The sequence below is a fragment of the Aythya marila genome (genome assembly GCF_965140915.1).
Source record: "Aythya marila genome assembly, chromosome: 2".
In the NCBI taxonomy this organism is placed as follows: domain Eukaryota; kingdom Metazoa; phylum Chordata; class Aves; order Anseriformes; family Anatidae; genus Aythya; species Aythya marila.
This window is the reverse complement of record NC_139043.1, coordinates 62,148,234-62,165,887: the sequence shown is the minus strand read 5'-3', so window position 1 is coordinate 62,165,887 and position 17,654 is coordinate 62,148,234. Positions and strand designations below refer to the sequence as shown.

General features: G+C 40.2%; 2 protein-coding genes across 3 annotated transcripts in view; one reads left to right on the top strand and one right to left on the bottom strand.

Moving 5' to 3' along the window:
- Positions 1–1,259: 1,259 nt before the first annotated feature.
- FANCD2OS (FANCD2 opposite strand) lies at positions 1,260–1,721 on the top strand (the record flags this gene model as incomplete). Its single annotated transcript, XM_082754801.1, has 1 exon — positions 1,260–1,721. One exon carries the CDS (start codon positions 1,260–1,262, stop codon positions 1,716–1,718), a length of 459 nt encoding a protein of 152 aa, XP_082610927.1. The 3' UTR covers positions 1,719–1,721.
- A 14,283-nt stretch (positions 1,722–16,004) lies between these two features.
- BMPER (BMP binding endothelial regulator) overlaps positions 16,005–17,654 on the bottom strand; it is a 155,398-nt gene continuing 153,748 nt past the window's right edge. Inside the window, exon 15 of one of the 2 annotated variants that reach the window (XM_082752317.1) lies at positions 16,005–17,098. In XM_082752317.1, coding sequence (XP_082608443.1) covers positions 16,917–17,098 — 182 coding nt within the window. In that variant the 3' untranslated portion in view covers positions 16,005–16,916. The remainder of the gene's footprint in view (positions 17,099–17,654) is intronic. The other variant, XM_082752318.1, reaches the window with a different exon arrangement.

The window sequence follows — 17,654 nt, the reverse complement described above, 5'->3', positions numbered from 1 at the left end:
CTTTGCATATATTAATGCAAATCACAGATGCTAGAGTGAATTAAAAAAACTATTCCCAGAGAAATTAATCCAAAAGGAAAATTTATGCTGCACTAAGTTAAATGGGCCATGCTGGATCCTTTTTTGCCGATCACAAATAAAACAAACTGCAATTCCAGATTGTGAATTTCTTGTGTTCTTGTAACTGTGATGTCTGTTTTGATATGTATTTTCTTTGGTATTTCTAAGGAACACTTGTTACATTTTCCACTGTACTTCATATGTATGCCTTCCAACAGCTTTGTATCAAATTGGAACCATTTATAAGGAACATTTTGTTTACAATGATAGGCAAGTCAGCCACGACTCAAAACATTAAGCTAACTACAGCAAAGTTCAGCAATTTACCACTGAGAAGTTTCTTTAGTTATTCTTTGTGAGTTTATTTGCCACTCAAGGCAAGCTTTTTCTTTTATTTCAGCCACCTTGCTGTTCATAGCATGCTTCAGCCCTCCTTGCTGGAGGCTTTTGACTGAAAATAAAATTGGTCCTATTGAAATGCTGTAACATTCCTCCGTCTGTACAGAAGCACTTAGGCAAAATTTGTCCATCTGTAAAACTCAACCTTTTCCCCCTCGAGGAGAAGCACATCCTGCAACTTGCATCGCGATATATATTTGCGGTGACCCCAAGCTGAAGGAAAATGAAAACGTGCCGTAGCAGGCAGATTTACAACTGCTGGTGAAAGCACTCCAAAACTAAAATTGCAAATAAAAATGTTTGTCTAGAAAGAAGCTCAGTCTTCTCCCCTGTGCAGCTCCTACTTAAACTGAGAATTTCAAATCCTGATGACAGCAAAGACAGATGGAAAATCAGGCTGTCAGGGCAGTAAATACATGGGAAATGCGCTCCTATTGATTGAGGAGGAGGCTGAGTTATTTGTTGTACTCTGAATTTTTGAGACATTCACCACGACTGAAAATTTGGGTACGGAAGGCTTTGCTATTTTCTCAAAAGCACCTTCAAATAAAGGTGTTTAAACTTAACACGGTGGAGGGATTTTAAGCAAGCAGTGAGGACGCATTATCAGATCCGCAGGTGGAGGTGGGCCTGGTTAGTCATGTTTGACAGAGACAGCACAACAGCCAGAGACAAGGACTGTGGGGACATGGTCGTGTGAGGGGGAGCACACCGAGCCCTGCCCGGGGACAGCACAGCGCCATGGGGGCAGGACACCGCCGGGCGCCCCCAGCCAACGGCCGCGGCCCGGCGGGCGGCGCATGGCGGGCGGTTACCAGCTGTGGGCGCCCCACTCGCCCCTGGAGGAGGCGCTGCGCTGGCTGCGGGGCGCCCCGCCGCCCGCCCCGCCGCCCGCCGCCATTTCGGCGCACCCCTTCCGCGGGGGCGGGCTGCCGCCGGGGGGGGCGGTGGCGGTGGCGGGCGGGCTGTGGGGTCGCGGGGCGGCGATGCGGCGGCCGCAGGCTGTGAGGCTGCGGGGCCTCGACGCCGTCTTCGGGCGGCCGGTGACGGCGCAGCCGCCGCGCTGGAGGGGTTCGCTGCGGGTGTCGGAGCGCTCGGCCTTCTGCCGGGTGGTGGCCCCGCGGCAGCCGGGGCCCTGCGGGCTGCGGGAGGCCGAGGCGCGGCTGGCCGCCGCCATGTGCCGCAGGATGCTGCGCGCCATCCTGCTACTCTACGCCGCCTACAAGAAGTGTGCCTTCGCCCTGCAGCACTCGCGATGAGAGCCCCCGGCAAGCTTGGTGTTCTCTGGAGGGTGACCTGGGTCCGGCTCGGTGGGATGCTTCAGGGCATTGGGTGCCTTGGAACCGTGCTGAAGCCTCACTGCGCAGAGCACACCGTGAAAGCTTGCCTGGTGCCTCACCTGCATGCCGGGGTGGCACCTCAAGGAAAGATGGCCAAAGCACAGGGCTCAGAGTGCAACAGTGTGCAGCTCGTGGACATGGGCACCAGCTATGTCAAGGAGATGAGAAACTGCACACCCCGTCGGAGGTTATAGGGACGTGACTGCGCCGTCTGCCTGTGTTTGTAGTCACAGCCTGAGGAGCGCCAAGGAGGAGTGTGGTTCTGGCTTGCTATGTTGCACGTAGCGTTTGCCATTCTGCTGGGAGCAAAGCCTGAAGTGAAATGCCTGCCAAACTGAGAAGCGCTACTGCTTGAGTTGTGGCCGTGTTTGCCGGACAGGCCTCAAAGAAAAGAGGTTTACACTCCTTTTTTAGCTACGGGTACAAACTCCAAAATAGATCCCAACCTTACTACCTTCTAAGCAAAATCCGTTCTTCACTCATTTCTCGTGGACAAAGACCTCCACAAAACAAAAGTTACACTTCAATCTGTTAGGTTTTACAGTTCCGCCCCCCCCCCCCCCCCCCCCCCCCTCCAACCGTCACTACTTTGTGAGAACTAGCTGGTTTACAAAGAATTCAAATCGCCTTTTATCATTCAGAGCAAAGTCTGTAGTTATTTGCAGCTAGTGAAGGCAGTTCACATAAATACAGTCTTCAAAGTTACCCATCTGAATCTTTTTTCCTTTTCCTTTTTTTTTAGCTAATGGTATAAGTATCCTTAAAACAAAATTCATGCCATACCAGTTTTCTCAATATGCACTTTTGATCTACTCTATTCAAACTTTCTTTACAATTAAATGTACAGGTGTGAAAATCTATGTAGATTACTTACAGCTAATGAAAACAATTTGCAAAGAATGACTGCAGAGTTGCTACTTACCTTCAAAATAACCAAAACAATATTTTTACTTGTTTTAAATGCCATAAACAGTGTATATAGCTTTTTAGAAATGTATTATTGGCTTCTTAACAGTCCAAATAAAAATTATTCTGATTTATTTATTGCTAGTATAGGTAATTTATTACAACTTCCATAAAGTATAGTTACAAACTATCACAAAATTATAGCTGCATATAGAGTTTCAGTTAATCTTGTCCATGCAATTACAGAGGGGAAAACATTTATAATGCATTTATAGTCAGTATTTCACATCACCCTGATAACATTGTTATTCACTGGAGATGAACATTCAGAGTTGTCATAGCATTCAGTCATTGCTTGTAACATACTTCAGAAATGTCACGGATTCACCCCTAATTGTGAAAAGTCTGTTGTCCCATCTTTCAGTTGAGGCTGATTTGCTTTCTAGACTATCAGCTAACAAGTTAGAATAATTGAGTGTGGCTGCTGGGAAGTATCACAACACAAGAACTTGCAGAATCTATTTATTTAGAACTGAAAAGTTAATAAAGAGATCAGCCTTAAGAAGAATCTGGGGTCTGTGCTTTGTTTGTCTGTGGTAATAGCAGCCAGGCATTAAAAAGAAGCGCAAGCTTTGGAGCTGGATTTACAGTTCCTGTTTCTGATCCAGAGCCGCCTATTAAGACTGCAGTCAATCCTGCCACAGTCTAAGCTAGATTTTCCCATTGAGTTCTCATCAGAGCAGTGTTCAGATGTGGCTCTGCTTTTTGGGCTAGTTTAAAGAGATTCATATCTGCTTACCTCTGAATGAATGCTTCTCCTAATCTAGGATATGTCAAAAGGAGTTGATACAGATCTACGGAAGTAATGCTGATTTGAGCAAACATTTGGCTAACAACTTTTTTCTTAAAAAATGAGGGGAAGGTCTTTTCTATGTAAAAATAAAGGTTTTAGTGAGCACCCTGTTCATTGCCATACTGATGGCAATCATGAAGGAGAGGGTCTGGAAAAATTTCTTCATAGTCTTTTCATAAACCACTGGTGTAAAGCTGTCATCTCTACCTACAGCAGACACAGTTCTGTAGCATTGACGTGAGCTGTGAGCTCATAGAACTGTGAGCTCATAGAACTGAGCTGTGAGAACATAGAACTGTGAGCTACCTAGAAGTTTTCCATGCTCATCCTCTCAAGATGGGGCCATTAAACCCCAAATAGAAGGCCACAGCAGTGGGAGGTGATGAGAGACCATACAAAAGAAGGTGAGCATTAGGGCCTGTGAAAGGAAACCCTGTGCTTTCAAGGACTACCAAGCTAGGTGGGACCAGAGCTCTGTAAATGTTGTTCTTCTAATGAATCCTGACCAGTGTGCTCCTGCAGGGAGAAGACTATCATTTCAACAGGTCAGGTGTATTTACAAGGTGTAGGCGGTGCCCTAAATGGTTTGCTGGTTTATAATGAAAGGAACTGAACAACTGTCATGTTATGCCAGCTGGTATGGCTTCTAGTATTGCTCTGGAGCTATACCACAAATAAATTCCATAAGCTGGAACTGAGCATCCAATACCAGACAATACCTGTCTTTTTTCCTTAAGTGTTAGTCCTTAAGCTATTAGGCACAACATGAAGCTTTGTTTCTTAGAAATTGATTATGTGGGTCATGTTTGTTTGTCTGCAATAAGGACTTATTGTTTTTGATAAGGTAATCTAGTTTATGTACAAAGACAGGGAAAAGTATGGCTTTTATAAACAGAGTTCTGCATGGATAAAGTCTTCCTTCCAAGAAGCCCCAGGCACCACAAGCTTTTCTTATCCCCTTCCAGTCTCACTTTCACAATACCATGTCCTGCTGTTTGCCTGCTTTCTGATTCCTTTCACACACAACTTCAATAAAATCAATGCTCCCTCTCCATCCTTGCTGCCATTTCACTGGAGAGTTCCTGCTCAGACTTTAATCATCCTGCTCCATGCCTTGGGAAGGTGCTTTCTGCTGATCCAATTGACAGTAAAAAAAAAGATGTGTAATTGCCTTTCTGTTCTCTCTGAATGTGTGGCATACCTGTCCATTTCAGTGAGAGCAGAGCTTGGATGCAGACTGAATAGCAGCCACCCACAGCCTTGAAGGACACCTCAAGAGCCAGTTCAACGGTCAAAGTGGTTGATGTAATATAAAAAACTCTTATGTCTCCAAGCCAGCAGGCACTTACACTTGCTTAACTTCACTGATGTAAGTCACTTTCATTCAGCTTTGTTGTTGCAGTTCACAGTGGTAGAGATAAACCCAAAGGTAAAGAGCAACTCATACATCTTTAAATGATGTATCCCAATATCATCTGCTCCCAGGAACACCCTATTATCTGAAGCCAGGCAGGTTCCCATCTCAGTGTCTTTATCATGCTTTCTCAGGCATGACAAGGAGACCTATTTTAGACAACAAATATTGCTGCAAGCTAACTTAGTTTAGTTTTCAACTCCTCATTATTTTTTCCCCTCCATTGGAAACTGACACCGAATAAGCATCCCTTGATGGCAGCTTTCAGATCTCCCAGATCTGAAATTTTCAAAACACAGGTTCTAACCAGCTACTGGTACACACAGCAGTAAGGCTTGCTCCTTTCAGATTAATCAGGGCTTCACTCGGTGATCCTTCTAATGCTACTTCAGTCTCACCATCCCTTGAAGCAGGTCCTCAGAGAGCCAGGTCTGTGCTTCTGTTCAGCTTGCTGTAGGTTGTGGTAGGGACAGAAGTAGGCAGGAGGAATTTGGCTCGAGGTGAGAGTTATTACCTTGGGAAGAGTCAAGGTAAAGAAACACTATCATTCTCCACACCAGAAAGGGATATGCTGATTTTAGGGGGAAAGGAGAAATAACCTTCACCATTAAAATGGTGAATGAATCTTTTTCTTACTGCTTTATGATCATAATGGATCTGCAACTCAAGCCAGTCTGTTGCCCCGGATTGTTTCAACAAGTTCAAGATCAAACTCTGCTTTCTCAGTGTCAAGTGCGTTGAAATTAGAGGAGTATTGATTATTGCCTCAGCAGCGCCGTGGTCTGCTTGCAGCAGCCTGTGGAGAATAGGAAGTTAAACAAAGGGAGAAAGTGGGCCAGCAGCTGCAGATGGTGGTTAAACTAACACTCGCTCACACACAGGCTCCAAACAACCTTGGCTGTAACTGCTTACTCCTAAAACTGTCCTTAGGATCATTGAACAGAGGCTCCTTTAATTGTCTGTTTTTACAGTGGTTTCAGAGAGAATTTTGCCATTTCTGTTTGGCTACATCTCAGATAAATCCACATCATTTCCTCACTGCCTGTGAACAATCATGCCGTCATATGCCACAGAGATGCTAGCAGCAGAAATCCCTCTTCAGCTCCAGAGCAAGAAACAAGGGCCCCTTTGCACAGCTTGCACTTGTATAGTCCTAGTGGATCCTCAGCCTCTTTGCTGAATTGGTGGCAGGCTTTCCACTTGCATCTCAGGGGCTCTGAATCATTAATGGTCCAGTCACCTTTGCTCTCAAACCTGAACTCTGGCTTTGCTTAATCAGCAAAGCTGATGTTTTTTTCCCCTATCTGGGATAGTAGATATGATTCATAACATCTCATGGCACCGTGTGTTTTCAAAGTTAATCTGATCAGGCCCGTATTTCAAATCACTCAGTTTTTGAATCCTAGTAAATCTACTGCAGATGTGAGACTCCTGCATCCAAGTCCAACTGGCAGGTCATCATGTGCATCCCCATGCAGATGTGGTGGAAAAGCATCCAATTCATATGTTCAGTTCCTTAAAGGAGTATTAGCACCAGCACTAGGCCTGCAGCTGCATCGGGCTGGCTTGCCTTTAAAACTGCCACAGGCAAGGATGAGGACAGATGACCTTAAGATGTATGGGTACCCCATCCTCTCTGCTCCTGGGGCTTCCAGAAAAAGCCAGTTGATTCCCTATTAGCACTGAGACAAGTTTTGACCCTGAATTTGTGGCAGCTCTATAGTATGACCAGCTATTTTGCAGCCAAGTAGAGCATCTAAAGACATTCCACTCTTTCACATCAGTGCAAATCCAGAGATTTTAGGCCAATAATGCGGGCTTAAAAGGTCTTCTTAATGAGTTTTATATGGCCATTCTGCAGTTCACGGTCTGCTGTAAGCTGACTAAGTGCCCTTCAGGTTAAAAAAGAGATCAGACAATGTTGGGATTGATACACAACTAACTAGTAATGACTGATGTAAATGTTTGTATTTCTACTCTTTGTACATTATCAGCATTTGTGCATAGCCATTTTCCATCTCCATTTTGAGCCTTTTCATCACAAACAGAAAAATGCATTTTTTTGTAAGAAGAAATAGAACTTTTCAAAAAAAAAAAAAAAAAAGGCTTCAAAGAGTAAACCTTAGTTAAAACTTCCTAAGCATGTCAGTAAATTCTCTTTAGCACCCTAACTCATTGCAAGCTGTCATATTATTCTCTTGGCTCAAGGTAGCTTATGCTTAAATGTAATGACAGCTGCCTTATTAGAGATACATCTTGAGGGTTTGACACTGCAGAACATAAATAGCACCTTGGAGTTGCAGCACCTTGCTTATCTTGCTAATGAGATACCAAGAGGAGAAACAATGACACAAGTTCTGGGTTAGTCATGAGACAGGTGCCACCCACACTTGGAAAGGATTGCCCAGCCCACAGCCACAGCACAGGCTAATCTGCTGGTGCCAGCAGAGACAAAAAAAAAAAAAAAAAAAAAACCAAAAAAACACCACTTATTTCACTGGCAGGTGTATGAATAAATACTCCTCCAGCTCCTCCAGTAAGAATTCAGGAGCATCAGGCTGGGTCCCATCACAGGATTTTCTTCACTTTTTCTTTTGTCCATGTGGCAAGTAGTACTTGGGAGTTTGGATCTTTCCCATTAGTTAAGTAAGCCTTGATGAGCCTGGAGGGAAAGGGCAACAATCAAGAGAAAAACAATCCTGCCATTGCCTAAGTCCTTTCCAAATGTATAGTTCCTTGTAGCACACTAGAGGCTCTTTTGGAAGAACTGTTGTTTTATCCCCATCCTTCAAACATTGTGCACGTTGTGTATATTGTAGTAAGTCAATCCTGTTGGGGGCTTTCCGTTCAAATTGCTGCTTTTTCAATTAAAAAGACCAGGAAGCATGACTAAAATTCAGATTGCTGGTCTCGGCTGTTTTCATACACTGGCTTTAAAACATATTTGTTAAGCACCATCTGCTGTACATTCAGAAAATAGCAACTAAAAATGCTAATCTTTTTCCAGCTTCTTAATCAAATTAAAATTATTGAAATGCTGTCTACTATAAAAAAATTATGGCAGCTCCATCATGTTTAAACTGTATTTATATAGTTCTCCAATTGTATTATCTATCTACAGTTACAGATAGAACACAAGTTTCTCTTGGGAGAGGAACTGTATTACAGTTAACAATCATACTTTGTAATAAACACCATATCCTAAAACAGGACAGTGGAAGGAGTCAGGAAAATATCTATGTTGAGCCTGAAATCCAGATGTACTAAATAACACAGGATGAATGCAGCCAAAGACAAAGCATTGTCTTTCAAGGGCAAATTTAGTGTACAGTGACTGCAGGACTCAATGACAAAAACAAAAAGCTACACATCAGTTCAAAATCCTAAATGGGCAATATTAGTTTTTCAATATTGTTTAATTATCAGATCAGTTATCACTAATACTCCCGGCCATCACAACTCTTTCGACAGTGAACTGTAGGCAATGGAGAAAAGTACCCAAATTATTAGACTGAACTGAGTGAAAAGCCTGAAAGGAGTAAATAAACCTGGGGAACATTTAAATGAAAAACAGCCACTACATATTTTTTTCCCCTCAGCTTCTGTGTTTGGCTTTTTAGCAGATGTTCTCTTTGAGCAGGAAGGAAGGAGTGTTAGAAGCCATTGCATTCAGAATGATTTGCACAAGAGCAGGAAAGGGAAGATTGCAACCATGATGTGCAAGGCAAAGGCTGACCAAACAAAGCAGAGTTGGAGAAGCCTAACTCTCAGAAGTGCCCTGCTAGAGCAAATTCTGCTTCTTTCCTGTCCTTTACATCAATATACTTAGTACAAACTAAGCAGAGAGTCCAGCAACTATGAAACACACAACACCAGTAGTCCTATAATTTAAAATCAAGCAAGCTCCTAAATCTCTTACCTTCTATGCTCTCCCCATCTCAATCCAGGAGAGAGAAGAGAGAAATCCAAAGAAGGTCATCTTTTCACTCAGCCCTCAGCCAGGCCTGCTCTCAGCCCTGACCTATTGGGTTCACAAGTTACTTACCCATTTTAAAGTAGGGCAGGCTCCTCTTTGCAAGAAATAAAGTACTTCACTACTGTGAGGACTGATCTGTAGACCAATGAACATCAACAGAAGCCTTGCTCAAGTATGGATCAATGTATTTCTAACAAATTCATTGCTCCTAAAGTCACAGTGATTTTGTAAGCCATTATTGTTTCTGTTCCACCAGAGGGAAAACTGAGGCAAGTAGCAGTAAAGGAACTTGGCTGAGTGATATCACATAAGCCAGTCATCACCAGAGCAAATGGTCCCAAATTACTAGTTCCCAAATCACAGGAGGAATTGCAGACAAACTCTCTACATAACTCTGCACTCTTCCCTCCCCTCTCAGGAAATTAGAGTACTTAAGATCAGGTCTTGGAGAACGCAGTATCAGTCATATGGATGCTGTTGTTTTTCTGAGTAAGACCATGCAAATCAGGACAGCTGTTTTCACTGATGGCTATGAAATTATCAGGCATCAGTTTTTATCTGCATAAAGATAATAAATATTAAGTTTATAATGAAATAAAGTCTTTGCAAACATATTCATCACAATCCTACTCTTACAAAATTATATTAGTACAATATGCTAGCAAGGAGCGTATAGACACTCAAAAAAAGCCATCTCAAAGTTGCTGTTTTACAGTTCTGGAAGATACATTAAACTACCTAATAATTTTAATTTCAAGAGGTATAAACTGAGATGTACCAAACTCAGAAATTTAGTAAAATCTTAAATAGATTTTTTAGTTCCATGTGAAACCTTTAAAAAATTTAGCAAGAGTAAGCAAAGCAATTCTAAATATTAGAATATAAATATTCTTCAGTGATGCTCTTGACATCACAGAACATTCTCCACAAATTACATATAAAGTATTTCAAGTAACCCATCCAAACATTAATGGCTTCAAGCATCTAATATAATGTGAAACACACTAGTTTTCCCTGCAGCTTCTTCTCCCTTGATCATTTGCAGGGTAACAGTTAATTATGATGAACAAGAAGTCAAAAACAAAACAAAAAATAAATAATTAAAAATAAACAAATAAATCCTACCCCAATGAACAACACCACCCACCCCCAATAAAAATAAACAAACAAAAAACCCTTCTCTTTTGACAGAAGTATTATTCTATGGGTTCCTCAAGAGTCATTGTTGATACATATCAGTATGAAGAAACTCAGGACTGTACAACAAAGATATCTAAGATGGGAGAAGAAATTTGTTCCAAACGCTACTCATTTATTTCTCGAGTTCAAGGCATTATGAAATCTTAGCTGTAAAACTGCAGTAGTACATACCTGCTTCTGAGTTTTGATTCATATCCTGTAGAAAACAGGCAATTGTTTTCTATAGGTTTTGGAAGCCACTTGACACTCGTCAAGGAAGACAAATACTTGAATTAAATTTAAAAAAATAATAATAATAAATCCCAAATCCTCTTTTTTTTTTTCAACAGTTTCTATATTCACTCTTCCTTTATCATTTTTTAGTACTATTTATCATAATCTACAAAAGTAAGAGCTCTTGCAGCAAAATATTTATATTGATTTGGGACATGGATGATTTTGCTCTAACACAGTACTATCTGAGATTGATAATGAACTAGAAGAAATTAGAAGCAATTAGAAATGTAATAATTGAAAGCAGCCACACCAGGATTGTGGATTACTTCCATAATAATAAAACTAGGGTGGTGATAGTATGATCTCAGCCAGTTTAAAACTAGTATAGCTAGCAACAGTTAACTCACTGAAATTGTTCCCTCCTTTCAGCTGTGCAAAATGAAAAAGAAATAAATTCTGGTATCTCTCTTTCTTTTAACAAAAGTAAGAAATAAATGGGATAGGAAATTAGAACATAAGAAATTATGCATTGACATCAGAAATCAGTAGGAAAAAAATGGAAAAAAAAAAAAAGAAAAAAAAACCTTCAATTTTCTGAAGTCTCAATAAAAAAGTCTCCAAAAAGCACCAACTTCTATGATGTTCTAAGAGTAGATATCAGCATGAACATAAAACAGATCTATATATAGAAACGATGAAGAAATATGAAATATCATGCTACAAGGTTTAAGATTTTATCCTGCCAGATGCTGAACTCTCTGGCCCTGACCCAACAAACCATTTAAGCATGTGGTTAGAAGTCAGCGTGCATGTTGCCCTGTTGAAACAAGTGTGGTTATTCAAAGTTTGAGCACATAGTTAAGTGCTTTGAAAGATTGGGTCATTAGAGTACCAACCACTTACTGCCAGAGTATAAGGCTAAATTACTGCTACGTACAGTACAGGTGGTTACTTAGCTGTCCATTATGAGGTTCACATACCACTCTCTGAAGCACACTTTGAAGCAGTTCTTCACCAGTGGATAAGAAAAAAATGTGGGTCTGTGTGGGAAGGAAATTACTCCATTCCCATCATTTCACATTCATGTGCAAAACCAAATTAGACTGATGCCCAGGTACAAGTATCGCATGGGGAAATGCATGACTATCAAAGACAATGGTAATTAGACAGTGCTACCCACTGCATCCCATGTGCGCAAACTCCATTAAATCCAACTTCTTCCTATATGCAGGTCTAATATAACTCATAATTTGCAGTGAAAAGGGTAAAGTCATGCAGATAGCAAATGCCACATTTTGTTTTTAACATTGGTTAGATTTTCTAAAATACTGCTTGATGCTGGGCAGCATTGCTGCCTAGCAAAAACATTATTGTTAAAAAGAAAAGTTGTGCCCTCTTAATATTGAATAGAACTTGCAATTCTATCTTAAAGCCAGGAGTAAGACTAGTTATAAAAGTGCATTTGTATCCTTTGTTCTGACTGTTGTAGACGGGGAATAGCTGTGTGCTCACTAAAGTACATGTCAAAGAGGAAACCAAAACACATTTGTTACGCTCATGGAAGCAAGAGAACCATATTCTGCAGATGTTTGCCTGCTCTCAGCCCAGGAAATAAAATCCCTTTCCTTAACTGAGGTGACTTTTTCTACTGTGATTTAGGGGTTGTGAGTAAAATTTAGAATAGAAGCTCATAATTTTATTTTAATTATGGTTTTATATACCTGCAAAAATGTATCTGTTCTGTTCAGAGCTCAACATGTGATTCCACCATGGTTGGTTTGGCTTTTTAGTTTTGTTTTTGCTCGGGGAGCATGGACATATTTTGCCTTTGTCAGGGAACACATTCACAGTTTGGTTCTTTCCATGTAGAGAGAAAATATCCACATTAAAAAATAAAAATATAAATAAATAAATAAATAAATAAAAATCCTATTACTGCTTTTTCCTTTATATATGCCTTTAACCTTATTCTGCCATCCTGCCTGTTTATGTCCTCAGATTATTGAACCATATTCATACCATCTTCATTCATACCATCTTCATTCAAGCAAAGCACAGCACCTGGCCATTTCAGGAATCGAGTTACCTTGCCTTCATAGGAGAACTTTGTTCTGTTGTTACAGTCTCTGCTTGGTGCTCAGGTATCATAGTGATGATTGAACTAGAAATAGTAATATGTGTGACAACCTCTACATAGGGAGAGAAATAATTCTGTAGTTCTTTCTTCTGTAAAGAATTCACGGCAGTGCAGTTAGGCTTTTGTTCTTAAACTCAGCAGTGGTTCTGCAAAGGTTTCTGTAACGAGGTGGAAATGTCTCTCTCACCAGAGGGGTTACTAAAATGGTAAACATCAGGGATAGCAGCGCAAGTATTTGATGAGCACATATAGCATAAAGTTCTTGTTTAATAAATAATTAACAAATAAATAATAAATAAATAATGAATAAAGTTATTGTTTAATAAAGTTCTTGTACTGAAATCTAAGCATTATGCCCCCTTAGTTGTGACTGTTCCTGAAATTTCTGAAACATCTCATTACTTCAGTGCTGAATTGTCTGCATCTTCTTCTCCACCCTGTCCATCTGCAAATACATGGACTATTATTCTTATATCCCTTATCTCTGGTGTTACCTTGTCCACTGTTAATGAAGGGGAAAAAAAATGTAACTCTTGGCTGTTGATCAGAATCAGCCCATACTTTGAAAATGTCAGCTTCTGTCAGTAAGAAGCTAAGCAGTGTCACAGTGTATTTGAATCCTATGTTCAAACAAAGCAGAGAAGCTCCCAAAGAGAACTTATTTCTTTAGATCATCTACCAGAATCTATTTATTTGATTTAAGGATAGGTTCACATTTGGGTAGGATATAGGAATCTTCTTTGTTTGCTACAAGTGCATAACTAACTCCATGGAAGAAAGGTGTTCTTGGAAGATGTAGGAGTACCTACAGGGTCTTGGGCTACACCTTAAATTGCTCTGCTTGGCTGTGGTTTGACTTCATGGTTTATAAACTTCAACATATATGATAAAAATAGACTCAGTTGAAAGTAAATGAGGGGGGAAGTAAATGTATTCTACCTCCATATATGCCAACTGAAAGCTGACTTCGAAGTGACAGTGATATGGGAGATACGGACAACCTGATCCAAAGCAGACCTGGGTAGATTGGTAAAATACCAGCTGACATTCCTCCCAGTGAGGTTTAGCATTTCAGAACAGTTTCAATCTACAAATGTAAAAAAAGATGCATAAACGTAAATGCTTCATTTCCCCACTGAAGTAAAGAGTATTAAATGACTTGTCAGGGTTATGCAACCCTGCTTATGCACAGCAGGTTAACAGCAAAGCTATTGATCCAAGTCTTTCCTTGAGTCCATCCGCTGGATTGCAACACTGCGACTCAGACTTTCCTTTTGATCCCCCTTTGGTTGGAACATCTGCTCCTTCAAATATATTTCACCTTAATGAATTGGCAAAAAGTTATGTGCACAGATTGACATAAGTACAAGCAAGACAAAAACAATCGGTTTTGTATGGTAAATACACCACATCATATTACTAAAAAACACATTTAATCACATATTTACCACATTATTGCCATAGCATACTAAAATTGGATTATCAGTGAATTTTGTCAGAAATAAATCTCCAGTTGTACACAGGAAGTTTCCAGCTCTAGCATCCTGGGGTAATATTTCATGAGCCAAGACAGCAGAATTAGAAAGAATGCTGCACTAAGAAGGAAGATGTGCTGCAAACCAAACTCTCTGAGGCTGATGGTAATGTTGTTATTGATGTTATTGGGCTAGACTTTCGACTTTTGAATAGTCTGGAAAAAGGTCAAACAGGAGAGTGGAGTGAGACAACCCTAACTGGAACTGATCTGGTCTGAATAGCTTAGTTGTAACCATACAATGAATAGCACAGAGTAGCCACAGATATAAAGCCCATGCAAAGTTGAAATGTAGGGGTAGTCTCTAGAAAAGCAGACCTCCTTTACTTTAGATTATACACAAGAACTGGGCAGATGATAGCTCCACAATGGCCTCGATAACTGCGGCATTTGGAGGAAAAATCTCTACAGCACAGCTCTAGGGCGCAATCAGACAGCTTAGAGGTAAAACCACTTTATTCCTCAGTCCACGTCACTAAAGCAGGGGGCTGCCCTTAATTAGGCAGATGTAGAAAAGCTATACTGAGGAATGAGTCATTTTGCAGTGACCTGTAGGTCAGGTTTCAAACTGAACCATTTTAGGACTTATAAAGAATTCATCCTACAGAGAGTCTGTGTCACCTCTTCACCTGGCAGCAATTAAGCATTGCTTGAATGCAATCAGTGGCCTGAGAGAGCTGGAGGGTTCTCCCTTCACCTTTCACTCACCTTCATCTAACAGGAGAAGAAAAGGGAAGGACACCTCTATACACTGTTCATCTATGCAATTTATTTATTTATTTATTTATTTATTTATTTATTTATTTATTTATTTATTTATTTATTTATTTAATTTTATTTTGGAAACACGGTAAGTAATGAAAATCAATCAGTAGTGAAAATCTATCCTAACCTAGAGCTGGGCAAACAACCTTTTTAATAGTTTAAATGCCATATCTGTGGTATAACTGATGTTTAAATGCCGTATGCTGTGGTATAACTGATGCTTTAGATTATTTTAATGACTGCTATTTCATGTTTTAACTCCATGGACCAATTGCAATTGTTTTCAACTTCAGCTTCGCTATTCAATTATCACATGAGCTGCATAAAACCCTCTCAGTTTCCTGCTCTGACAGAATCTGCACATTTGCAATTCTGCTTCCCAGCGCACTTGTGTATGTGGCTTTGAAACCCACTCTGCCAGTAAAACTGAATTATTTGATTGTTCCGAGAAAACGAACACAAAAGGGACATAAAAAGAGCAAGCTGAGTTTATTCAAGATTTGGACAAACATCTGTAGAATGCTCCTGGCATTATTTGCCCAGCTCTTTTTAACACTGTGGTGGTACAGCATTTTAAACAGTGTGGTGCCTATGGTACCCATGCTCACTCAGCATCTTCCTCCAAGACAGGATCGCAGACAGGCTGTATAACCCAAAATGTGTTGTACCCACACACTCACTGCAAACTCAGACCCTGCAAAGCTTCCTGGAGGGCGAAGAATTAAAGGGGAAAATTGATCAAAGCATCACAATGTGCAATTTCAATGTAAGGCATAATCAAAGTAGCTGTGTGGGAGGATATTACTTCATTATAAACCTCAATCAGATGTCCGCAGATTTCTATCATCTCAAGAGAACATTCCATCAGGCTCTACAAGAGGTTTTCTAGTAGAAGAAAAATTGCTCCCCCCCCCCACACCCCCCTGATCCCCCACCTCTTCAGGCTTGAGAAAGTTGTATGGCTTTTTTAACAGTTTATAATGAAATCCCATATTACTGCTTCTCCCCTGGGAGACTTCAAAAGTCATGCAAACTTCACAGAGCCCGTATGTTTGTAAACCTCAAGCAAAAGACCAGTAAGGAAATAAATTGCAGTTCTCCAATTAGCATCTGACATTCTCTAATGTTTTTTTTTGAAAGGGTGAATTTGTCTTTTTTCTTAACCATGCTGATAGAATAACTAAAGGGGATAAAACATGCATGAATATTTTCTTCAAGCTCCTTATTGTGTATTCACAGCTACTGCCAAGCACAACACCATAGACGGGGTATTAGGATATGAAATGGGAAGTGGTCAAATTTTCAAAGCAGGCTGCTGGGTGTTGAACACTTTTGAAAATCTGGCCCTTGACTCTTGGTGGTGTTCCAGAAAGAAATCTCTCTCTGCTGGCACTTGGCCAATCAGTTTTGGAAATCCTTTTGCACAGTTATTTCAGTAAAGCATAAGAGCCGATCCTTAGCTTTCTCTGTGTGATTAAGCACTGTCACCAATCACTATGCAGCTCTAAGGTATGTATGAAATATTCCTAGATAAATCCTCCATTCCCAGAGAAATGTGTTTTCTGTACAACTGTAAATTCAGGTTCTGTGTTGAAACTAATCCAGTCTGGCAATGCTGTGGCCCTAGAAAAGTTTCCTTGGAAACAACAAACTCATGCAATGGTAAAGTCAACCAATCTTTTCATGCCACTATATTATATTAAAAACACCTGGTTTATTTATACAATGACTTACAGATTAGGGTTTTAGAAATAATAATACATAAACTTTATAGCAAAAAATATACATATAATATTTCATCCTTCTATGATATATAGAAATGATGTATATTTGTGTGTGTACATATATATAAATATATGGGTTGTAATTATGTTTAGGGCACTTGTGTATAGATATGTGTATCTACATACACACAGTATACATTTATTTATCTTTGTTGGTGCCATGTGTGTATACCTAAACACACATAAATACACACACAGGACCATATTTACACTCTGTGAGTAGATGTGTACATTGCAGAATCTGCACACAAACAGCTGTAGTCCTTCACTGGCTGTGAGCATCAGGGGGGTCAGTGACGCCCACGTTAGTGTCCGCTGAGAGAGAACAAATGTCATCGCTGCGGGCATAGGACTGGCTTGATGCATCTTCCTTTGTGAAGAACTAGATTTGCTGGACAGTGGCACCCTGCAACGCAGGGCTTGTTGCATGGTCCAATCTCATTCCAGTTGTCACATGTTTTGACACATCCTGGACCACAGGTATCATAAACTGCACCGTGTTTACACTGGGTTGCTGAAAGACAATCAAAAGGAACAGAAGATGAGTGTTACACAAAGCCAGGTAAGGACACACAAGGAAATTTACATATCTTGTTGCCTGCTTTTTACTGCAAATATCAAAAGGTACCGTTTGGTATTATGATCATCTAGAAGAAAAAGCTAATTGTAAAGAGATTCCACTGCATGAAATGCAACATGACTTTACATGACAAATGTAAAGGAAGCAACATTCCTAATCAAAAAGGTATCAAGTTCCTAGCAGTCTTGAACATCTTGAGAATTTTACAAAACTGACAGTCTATAAACCTTTGGCAAAGTTTCTGTCTAGAAGCAGATCTGTGTCTTGTATTTAATGACTAGCATTTTTTACTTACTTGTTATAATGTCTTTTATCAAAAATTCCCGAAACATTTACATGGACAGTTATTACCAATTCCACTATTACAGAAAGAAAAGACAGTCATTCACCACAACAGGCTTTCTATTTCTAAGATTATACTTTCAATATTGCATATTGTAGCAAACCAAAACTATGTTGTTAATTCAGCAGCACCATTTCTTTTATAAAA